Genomic DNA, 10,271 nt, shown 5'->3' on the forward strand with positions numbered 1-10,271 from the left:
CTCTGTGCCAAGAGTCACTCTTTCTGCCACACTGCTTTTTTCTCATCCCAAATGGTGACTCACTTTGTCATTGTGCTGTCTCCACAGTTGCCCCCCAAAGAGGGCTCTTCCCTGTCAGGACCTGCATGAGGTTATACAATCCTCCAGCTTTGTTGATCCACAGACAAGCGTCAGGCAGCAGATCTTCGTCCTTCTTGTTTTGTCTCTTACTATCATCATACACTAACAGTTACCTTAGTCACCATCCCACTTCACCCCTCATCATCTCTTGCTTGGCTTATTATAACTTTCTAACAAATGTCCAGTCTCCAACATAGCTCCAATCCATCTTTAATATTGCCACCAGATTATTTTTCCTTTAGTCAAAAATGTTCAGCGACTTGCATAATATGACAGGGTTTTATTTCAATATTTTGGCTTGGGGTTCAGAATCTTCCTCAAACTTTCCTCACTCTGAATTTTCACATTTATCTCTCATCATTCCTCTTCCCATGGCTTCCATTCCAAGAAAATTGGTTATCTTCCTATGACAGGCACAGATTTCTCACTTCCATGCCTTTCTCCAAAGCATTTCCCCCTCCTGGAATGCCCTTCTATGTTGTCCTTCAGGGCTCAGCTTAAATGCACCCTTCCTCCTTGAAGCTTTCTCAGCAACCTCTGCTTCATTTAAACAGATAGTGTATATTTGACAAAGAGCATATGCCCAGGTACTGTTAGTAATCCTTTTGTATTTATTATTATTTTTCATAGAACTTTGTATATATCCTTTTGTATTTATGTACCTTATCTCTCCATCTGGGTTTTAAATTCAAGCATTAGAACGACTTTTTGTCAGTTGAAACATACAACTTTATTGATGATACACAAATGAAGTCTTTGGTGGATAAATTCAAGTCAAAACAAATAATAGAACAGTAGGCCATTCATAATGGACAGGTTTACTGTCAATTCAGAAGAACCAGTAAAAATATTTCTATCCAAGTAGCACGATTAAAGTCACAAATATGTTTTCAGTACAAGAGGTCTATTTATTTGGTATTCATAAAATGGTTCAGCTTAAAGCTGGTGACTGTCACAGATAACATCACTCTGGATGATACATTATTCAACACTGGCAGCTGAAAGGATCCCTTTACTATATGAGCAAGTGGAAAAGCAGTCACTTTCAATTTTCAGTGCTTCCACACTGCAAAATCATGAAATTTCTTCAAGTCTTTTGACGGTACATAACCAATCAGAATTTGTTCACTAGTTTTATAACTTTCACTTTCACTAAGAGGTCATGGTGATTTGCTAAGGCTCTAATTTTCTTCACACACACTCCAGATGTAGTGCATAAGTAAAAAAGGGAACCTTTATTGAATTCTCTATAGTTAAACACTTCTGCTCTGAGATTGTCATAGATAATCTCAAATAGAGTAAGGGCATTAATAAGGATTTCTGATTCCACGTAAGAATTATAGAGGGAACTAAATGATGCTGGCACTTGGGTACTGAGAAGTTTCTTCAACATATCTGGATTTTCAGCAAAATTCGATAGTATTTTCAAAATCTCCACCTTGATTTTTCCACCTCCCTGAGATAGCAAACGGAAAAAGTTTGCAATGGAATTGACAAGCAGGTGTTGGTAGTCATTAGTAATAGTCATGTTTGTTAGAAATTTTAGTCCAACTACTTGAACTGCTGAGTTCAGGTTAGAGGCCATGATATCATCCATCACTTTATTCATGTACACCTGAAGCCGGCCCTGATTTTCATAATTCTCACTCAGGTTATTCATGGCCATTAAGGCTTTTTCCTTAATGTGGGGATCAGTTTTGTTGATCATGTTTGCAATAATTGGGAGGCCTCCCAATTTGCGGATTGTCTCTTGATTGCATGAATAATTGGCATTGTTGCTCAGAGTGAGCAAAGCTACCTGTTGGATGAAAGGATCATCAGATTTCTGAAGCAAGGCAAGGACCTTCCTGAGATCGCGGACACCCAGAATCTCATCAATTTCATAAGGAAAGGGGCGCTTCTGCATGGCAACGGGTCTTCTTCCCCTCCCTCTGCGCTGGGTCTCGGGCTCAGAGTCTGAATCTGACTCTGTGTCAGTCCACCCGGACTCCCCTTCCTCAGAATCAGGGACCTCTGCCAGGAAAGCCTGTCCACCATTAGCAGAGGCTGCAGCAGCTGCTGCAGCCCCATCTCCAGGACGGAAGCCCATCCCCAGTTCGTCTACTTCAACCTTGCTTTTCTTGCCCTTGCCCTTGCCCCCATTCCGGGACCTGGTTACACCCTTGGCTCCACCTTTGGGTACCGCTCCAGTCGCTGATGTGGCTTTAGGTATAGCCCCAGTGTGAGCCCCAGGGGTTGCTTTCTTGGCAGCTGATGTTCCAGGAACCTCCGCTGTTCTAGGGGAACCAGAAGTTCCAGGAGACTCTGCAGCCCCAGTAGGCGTTGCGGGCACAGGAGCCTCAGCTGCCTCGGTAGGTGATGCCACCCCGGGAGCTTCAGCTACCTTGGTAGGTGCTGCTACCCCAGGACTCTCGGTCACCTCAGTGGGTGCTGCCGCTTCGGTAGGCACCACTGTCCCAGGAGGCACCACTGTCCCAGGAGGCACCGCTGCCCTGGAAGTCTCCGCTTCTCTGGGAGATTCTGCCACTTTGGGAGCCCCTGCCATTGCAGGGGCTTCTGCAGCCCCAAGGGCCTCTGTCACCCCGGGAGGTGGTGGTATTGTAGAAGCCACTGCAGCCCCAATTACTGATTCGGCCTTAGGCCCAACCCCGGCTCCATCTGCCTTTTGGGCCTGACTGCCTGCCCCACTCTGAGCCTCAGCGCTGGATGCAGCTGGGGCCACTGCCTCAGCTCCAACTGTGTCCAGAGCAGAGGCTTCATCCTGGGCCCTGTCCTCTGCTTCAGCGCGGACAGGGGTTGGGGGACTGAATCCTGACCCAAGGTCGATTGTGAATCCGGCTCTTAGCCCAGCTCTAGCCCTGGCTCCAGTCCCAGTCACAGCCCGGTTTTTGGGCTTGGCCATTCTTTTCTTGGTCTGGTCTCTCCCCCTGGTGTATTTGTAGACACAGTACCAGGCACCAGCCCCTATCACTATCCCCGCCGCTACACAGCCAGCATCCCGAACGCGGCTCATGGTGCAGCTGGGGTTATTCACTGATCCAGGGCGTGGAACTGGCTTGCTTAAGGTTAAGGGATGCCTGCTCGTCCGGGTGAGGCTCTTCAGTTTAGGCTTAGGCAGGGCCTAGGGGTAAAGGATAAAAACGAGGCTTAGGGCTCTGGCTCACTTCGTGTCTAACCAGTTCTACTTAGAGAAGAGTTTAGGGACACAATGCTTGGTCGGCGGGCTAGCACCCAGACACAGGTGTCAAAGCCTGTGTTTGCTGATTCACAGACCTAGTTTAACGTTTTCTACATCTTCAACCTTAGCCTGCTCTGCCAATGCCTACAACTTCCAGCATCTAAATGGAAGGACGACAGGCAGTACAGACATCAGTAAAGCTGGTAGAGAGCTGGAAAAACAGTAGAGATCTCAGATTCTGCTATGATGCCCCATCCCCTACCCCTAAGGTCCCTAGATGGTGCTCATGCACATACCAACCTTCTGGGATCAAGAGCAGTTTGCTTTTTTCCACTGTAGCTGCAGTTGCACAGAGCCCAAAAGGAAGACAGACCTGAGGACAGATCAGAAAGGGCGTTTTTGAGCCTTTGGTGGACGAATTCTGGTTCTTTTCCTGATTTGGACCCCTGTGGGTCAAAAGTTTTCCCCCTCTCAGGGATCCTCTTTTCCTCTTCAGCCTCTCCTCCCCCAAATATTAACTAAGGCAGATGCCACGCCCCTTTCTCTGCACCAAAAAGAAAGGGCCCGGGGCAGGGATGTCTTTGAAATTAAAAGAGAGAAGATGCAGGAGGAGCCTCTGGTCCCACACTCCACTCTTGTCTCTGCCACACCCATACCAGGGGGCCCCAGACAATTCCAACCCCAGCACTGACCCTCCAAAGATTCAAGGCTGTTTCTCCTTACTTCAGTTCAGTTAGAGCTTCATCCTAAGGACAGACTGAAGAGCAGAAATATAGACTGTCGACGTTAGACAATGAAAGCCTGGTGGATGGATCAGCATCTAGGACAAGAGTCTCAGTAACTGCCTTTTCGTGTTTGCACAGCAGAATGTCAAAGGATTCTACCTCTCAATTCCTTCAACTCTTCTCACCCCACCCCTCCCACCTCAATCCTCCTCCTGCGCAGGCTCCCCAGGCACTCAATCCCTCCTTCCGCTTTGCCCCGCCCCCGTCCGCCATTTCTCCGGGACACACCGCCACACCCCTTCTCCTGCAACGAAGCAGGAGGGGAGCGGGGCGAGGGTGCAGCAAAAGCTGGATGGAACGCGGTATGGGGGACTCCTGCCAAACAATTCAGTGTTCCCCTCCCAGGATCACCCGTCTTTCGCTCCCCAGCCCCTAGGCCTAGCGTTAACCTGCAGAAGAGGGGCCTCAACGTCTGCCTTTTCGGGTTCAGGGTCGAGATTTTCCACGATTTCTCTGCTATGGGCTCTACCTCCCACTTCCCACAAATCCCCCCAACAACCGCCATTTCTCCCGCCTGCATACCCGAGTTCCTTTTCCAGGACTGAAAAGACGGGGGGGTGAACGGCTGTGTGGGCCGGAGGTGTCTGGAAAGCAGTCTGCGAGTTAACAAGGCGGTTTAATACCAGATTCTCTCAGGGTCCCCCCCGCCCCAACCTCCCGTGAAGCCCAGACAGCGCCAAACCCGCCACCTCTCCAACAGCAGCTGGTACACTCATTTCCCAGCACTCCCAAAGCACAGAGGGTCGGCTGGGGGATGGGAGGGTGCGGGTGCGGTGGTGGGGAAAGTCAGGGTGGGAGTGTACAGCCCAGATTGTTACCAAATTGCATGCCCCACCCCCGCCTCCTGGCTACCCTTTCCCAACCTCCCTGCTGGCCTTCTATGCGCTGCCACGTTTATTTCTCTTCCCTTCTCCTCTCAAAACAGGATGGGATGTGGGGTGCGGGCCTGAATGTTATAAACAAAACCAAAAAGCACTGGCTGGAAAGGAAGTAAGCGGATTCTTCGTAAAGCCTATCAAAAGTCTTTTCGTTTCCCCCTCCCCCTTTCCCCGCCGCCCACCAAAATGAGCCGCGTTTGAGCACCTCAGGTCTGGAAAGCCGGCCAGGAGTGGGGGAGACCGAGGCACCCGCGGCCTCCGACTCCCACATCCCTAGATTACCCCTATTCAGGGGTCCCAGACTGTGCCCACCCTCACACCCACCTGCCCGAATCTGGGGGAATTTTCTCCTCCTCCTCCTCGCCTGGGTTAAACGCAGGGCAGCGAGCTGCGCAATAGAGTTGGTACCCAGAGGAGGACGGAGAACGACGGTCAGGGCTTTAAGTACCTTTGCCCACGTCAGCTCCTGGTCACGTGAGGGCTGCATCGCCAGTAAGCTTAGGTCCCCAATTTCCACTCCCACCAAGAGTACGAGCCCCCTCCTTTACTTCCATTCCCATCTCACCCCACCACATCAGGTTCTGTCACTCATTTTTTTGTCTTTGTAGTCCTGGAGGCCTAAAGTAGCCCCTTCTCCCTGCTTTCAGAATTTGCCTTTCTCTGGTTACGTGGGAGGGGCTGCATCTTCTCGGAGGACTATTGAAAATTTTTACTTTTTTGTTGGGGAATTGTTTCATCCTTTCCTGGGCTACTGGACACTCTTCCATCGCTCCACCTCTAGTTCCTCAGCCCCTAGTCCCCAGGATTTTCCTTGCAGTTGACTCCCTGTTCCAGTATAGCTAAGGGGCAGAGTGTCAGAAAGGAGACAAGGAGTGGGAGTGGGGTCTGTACTTCTCAAATACTTCTGTTTTGTTTTTAAAACTATCATCATGCTTTATTTTTATAGTAAGAAAATTCAGTAAAACAAGAATTCAATGTGGGAAGTAGCAACAAAAAAAGGGTGGGCATGTTTTGTAAAGAAAAAAGGTTTCCTGCGTCCATTGGAAAGCACCATTAATTTTGGTTAATTTTTACCGAATAGAACATGAATTCTTTTGGCCACATAGGAAATAGTTTTTAAAATATGCTAAGGCATTTGAACATCTAAAATGGAATATTTCTCAATAAGATAAGCATATTTCCATATGATCTGTAAATTGATCCACAGAGAGATGTTCAGTTTGTCCAATCTTACTTATTTTGGACAAATAATACGCTACTTTTTTTCTCCTTCTGGGACAGCTTTTAAGTTGCATAAATAAATGATCCTGTTTTGTCCTGTTAGAGAAACACATTTATTTAATATTCCTAAACCATTGCTGACTGCTGTGTGTGAACCTCCTGTAATTGGATGGCTGTAACCATGACAGTTTTGAACACCTGTCTTCAGATTAGGTTCCAGTTAATGATTCAGCTTTGGGCAAAAGGAAGAGCTGTGAGGCCAAGGAAACGGAGTGTGGTGGGTGCAGGGTGGTTAAATCCTCCCTGCCCTGTCAGGAGGAGGAGGGTGATGCTGTCTCTTTACTCCCTCCCATATGCCAGAGCTGCTCATCTGCATTCAGGCACCTGGCTCAGTTGCTCACACCCAAAATATATCTGGACAAGTGACCAAGATGCAGACCTGGTTAAATGTCTTTGGCTCCTTCCGTCCCTCCCCCAAGTTCCCAGAGGTAACCCGTTGATGCATAGAAAGGATTGCTTTTCTCACCTGACCCTGCAGCTGACGATTTGTGAAACCTGTGATTTCACAAAAAGGTTTTTGTGATCACACAACAAGTGATTGTTGGGGGAAGTTCCCAGGCCTGACTGCTGTCTATCCTTATTCGTGGTTACCAGTGAACCTTGCTGCAAACACTGTCTGCTACTACCACCTGGCCTAAGAGATGCATCCTCCTGGGCCTCTCACTTCTGGCCTCCTTAGCTCCAGGGGACCCAGAAAGAGTCTAGCCTTGCTGCAAGGTTACTGCCTGCCAGTACACATCCACCTTGGTGCCCTCTCAACCAAATGTATGCCCAGGGAACAATCCCCACTGATGAACCCAGAGTAGGTGTTCTCATCCGGTCAACTCTGTGAACCACCTGAAATTGCATTCACCTGCAAAACTTTGTTTGGGATTATATGTGTGGTTAAATGCATTTTTTTTCAGGAACAGAGATCACTGACCTCATCAGTTTCTCAAGGGGTCTGTAACCCCCACCCCACAAAAAATTAAGAGCTAATAGAATGGCCAAGAGGGTCTGTGTTATATATATATATATATATATAATAGTCCAGATTAGGAATCTTGTATTTTGTTCTGGTAATACAAGTATTATATACTAGTGGTTAAAAATATTCAAAACAATAAGGAAATACATAAAGTATACAGGGAAAGAAACTTGTGTTATCTTTTCCACTCCCAGCCACTGTCAACAGTTTCCAACTTTCTTTTTAGACACATTAGTAAGTGCGTTTGTGCTTATTAATCAAGTTCCAAATTTTTGTGATCGGTCTTATTAATTCTAATTTAAAGTGATACCTTTGGTTTATCTTGGTATTATATATAATCATTTGTAAATGATGATTTTTCATTTCTTCCTTTCCAACATTTATGCCCCCTTTTCTTTCTTCTTCTGCATGAGTCATTCTTGGTTAAATTAGACATAAACGAAAATATCCTTAACCTGAGGAAGAATATATCAGAAGTTCTTCTGATCTGGCAGATTTGTCCCTCCCTGTGGTCTACCAAGATCACAGCACTTAATGACTGGCATTGACTAGAACTTCCTTAAGAGCCTCCTGATCTTGTTCTTGAAGACAGTGGGAATGCCTCTTTTGTTTCATTATTTAGTATAACTTTTGTTGTTTGTGATTGATATATTTTCTTTTTTTTTCAAGGCTAATTTCACTTATGTTTACCAGTCCCTCTCTTTCTTTCTGTCACACGTGCACACACACACGTAGTACAAAGAAATACTATCAGTGAATGGAGGCAAGTCATTAAGTTCTGTAATCTTGATAGACCAGAGAAAGGGATGAATCTGCCAGATCAGAAGAGCTCCTGATATCTTCTTCATCAGGTTAAGGATATTTTCTTTTATATCTAATTTAATTCATCTAAGAACGACTCATTAAATTACGTATAATTCTTTACTACATAAATGAAGTTCCCTCCTATTCCTATTTTACTGTTTTTTTTTAAATTAGGAATAGTGACTTATTTTATCAAATGCTTTCATTATGAGGTTTCTTTTCTTCTTTGGTTTGCTGTTGTCAAGAATGATGTAGACAGGCCAGTCTCCCTGTCACTCTTCTCTTCCTATATTTATTCTCAACACGTCCAGACACATGTCCCTTGTTCAAACTCCCCACCCACTTCCTGTGTTGTTTAGAGGAAATATAAATGTCCTTATTACAACTGACAAGGCTCTACCCTATTCAATCTTACTACTTTTCTGCCTAATCTACTTCTCTCTCTCTATCTAACTCACCCTGCTCAGTCATCTTGGCTTTCTTGATGTTCCTGGAATATACTGGACATGTTCCCTTTACAGAGCCTTTTCAGTTGCTCGTCTCCTTACCTGGGATGTATTTCCACCCCATGTCACCACACTTAGTTAGATCCCTCACAGACTTCAGATCTTTACTCAAAGGTGGTCTTTTTAGTGAGTCCTTCATTGGTCACCCTTTCTAAAAGTTCATCCCATCTTGACTTTTCATATCTTCTTTCCTGCCATTTATTTTTTCTTTAGTACTTATTAATAACAATATACTATATGTTTCATCTTGTTGGCTGCTTGTCTCTTTCACTAGAAAGTAAGAACTATGAGGTTAGAAATTTAGGTCAGCTCTATTCACCGCTGTAACCACAGCATCAAGAACAATGCATGGCATGTAGTACCTGCTCAGTACACGTGTTGAATAAATGAATAAATGAATGAATGGCTTTCCAACACTGAACCACCTTTACACTCCAGAAAAAAGCCTAGTTGGTTCTGGCATATCATCAGATTTGTAAATTCTCAAGTGATTACCTAATCAGGATGTTGTCATGGGACAAGATGTAGAAAACTTAAGATTGCTTTGAGTGACATGTGCAGAACTCATTATGCAGTGAGAATTATTGTTTATGATATATGCCATTTAATAAAAGTGAATCATTTTTCTTGAATGGAAATAGTTCTTTAACATTTTTCAATAATAAAAATGCATGTTTGTATAACAAAGAATAGAATAGTGTTAACAAGAAAGTAACAGAATCCATTCCTACTGTTTCCTTTCCTGACACTCCCTCCCTCATCTTCATTTCCAGGTATTTTCAGGACTGCAGAGATGAACATTAGTGAGTCCAAATAGAAGTGGTGAAGGGAGTAGAGAAGAGGATGGGCCCGTTTCCCAGAGAAGTAGAAATGACCAGTAGCTCAAGAGAAGATGCTGTTTCTTCCGGTAATCAGAGAAAGATGACACTTTTGTTGTGTGTGCAAAGACTAAAAAGAAAACGAATGACAGTGCCCCGCATGGTGGAGGTGGTGGGAGGGAAGGCGGGGAGTGAGGGGCCTTGCAAATAATGGGAGGGGAAATTTGGGACCCAGACTCACCAGTGACGTGGCTTCATGTGACCAGGAGCTGACCTGCTGGTGTGTTGGTCCAAATAGCGGTTCCTGCTCAGCTACCAGCTCCCTATTTCCTTAAAGGTGGTGTGACTGTGGCCAAAGAAGGTGGAGGAGGACAGGGAGAAAACCCATCCAGATCCTTGTAGGTTGGTGTGAAGGTGGGTGTTGATTGGAGACTCCTGAAGTCCAGGTGGAAGGGAGCAGCACAGTTTTCAAGTTAGGAGGCACTTCTCTGTTTCCCTAAGGGGACAACCCGAACCCAGGCTTGTTCTCATTTTGTGATTTGTCAAAGGCAGGGCAGTGTCAGCAGCAAAAATGGTTGACATTGGTGACTTGAGGAGGTGGAGGGGAGAAAGTGGTTATCATGTAGCAGAGCGATGGAGGACTGTGAAATAAGAGACAGGCTTGACAACCTGGACTTTGAACATGGAAAGGTCTGGGTCTGGACCTACATTCAGATGTTGGCGCATCCACTGAGCACTAAGTGCGAATTGTCTTCTCTTTGTTCTTGTCTGGTTTTCGCTTCCGTCTGTCTGTGTCTGCTGCTCTGTCCATCAGTGGCGGGTTTTCCACGCAAAAGGAGGAGAAGCTAAAACTTTCATTTCCTTCCTCCTTCCCCTCCCCCTAAACAGTCAGTCCCTACATCTAACTTGACTGCAGCTTCAAACTCCTGCCCTC

The 10,271-nt window shown here is 45.9% G+C and overlaps 1 protein-coding gene across 13 annotated transcripts; it reads right to left on the minus strand.

Moving 5' to 3' along the window:
* Window positions 1–825: 825 nt before the first annotated feature.
* On the minus strand, window positions 826–5,406 carry ARMCX2 (armadillo repeat containing X-linked 2). 13 transcript variants are annotated; one of them, XM_030807365.1, is made up of 6 exons: window positions 5,286–5,406; window positions 4,606–5,029; window positions 3,991–4,055; window positions 3,599–3,671; window positions 2,522–3,241; window positions 826–2,485 (listed from the first exon to the last, which is right to left on the minus strand). In XM_030807365.1, the coding sequence occupies exons 5-6, from the start codon at window positions 3,131–3,133 to the stop codon at window positions 1,235–1,237; spliced, it is 1,863 nt and encodes a 620-aa protein (XP_030663225.1). In that variant the 5' UTR covers window positions 3,134–3,241; window positions 3,599–3,671; window positions 3,991–4,055; window positions 4,606–5,029; window positions 5,286–5,406; the 3' UTR covers window positions 826–1,234. The 13 variants fall into 13 exon arrangements, with proteins under 13 accessions (XP_030663225.1, XP_030663221.1, XP_030663219.1 ...); XM_030807361.1 differs by having other exon boundaries at window positions 826–3,241; window positions 3,991–4,143; window positions 4,606–4,679; window positions 4,947–5,029; window positions 5,286–5,377; XM_030807359.1 differs by having other exon boundaries at window positions 826–3,241; window positions 3,991–4,099; window positions 4,606–4,679; window positions 4,947–5,029; window positions 5,286–5,374.
* Between the last annotated feature and the right edge of the window lie 4,865 nt (window positions 5,407–10,271).

Source organism: Nomascus leucogenys, chromosome X (genome assembly GCF_006542625.1).
Source record: "Nomascus leucogenys isolate Asia chromosome X, Asia_NLE_v1, whole genome shotgun sequence".
In the NCBI taxonomy this organism is placed as follows: domain Eukaryota; kingdom Metazoa; phylum Chordata; class Mammalia; order Primates; family Hylobatidae; genus Nomascus; species Nomascus leucogenys.

Excerpts from the sequence above, each read along its gene's own strand:
- ARMCX2 (XM_030807362.1), bottom strand. The coding sequence starts at position 3,133 with ATGAGCCGCGTTCGGGATGCTGGCTGTGTAGCGGCGGGGATAGTGATA.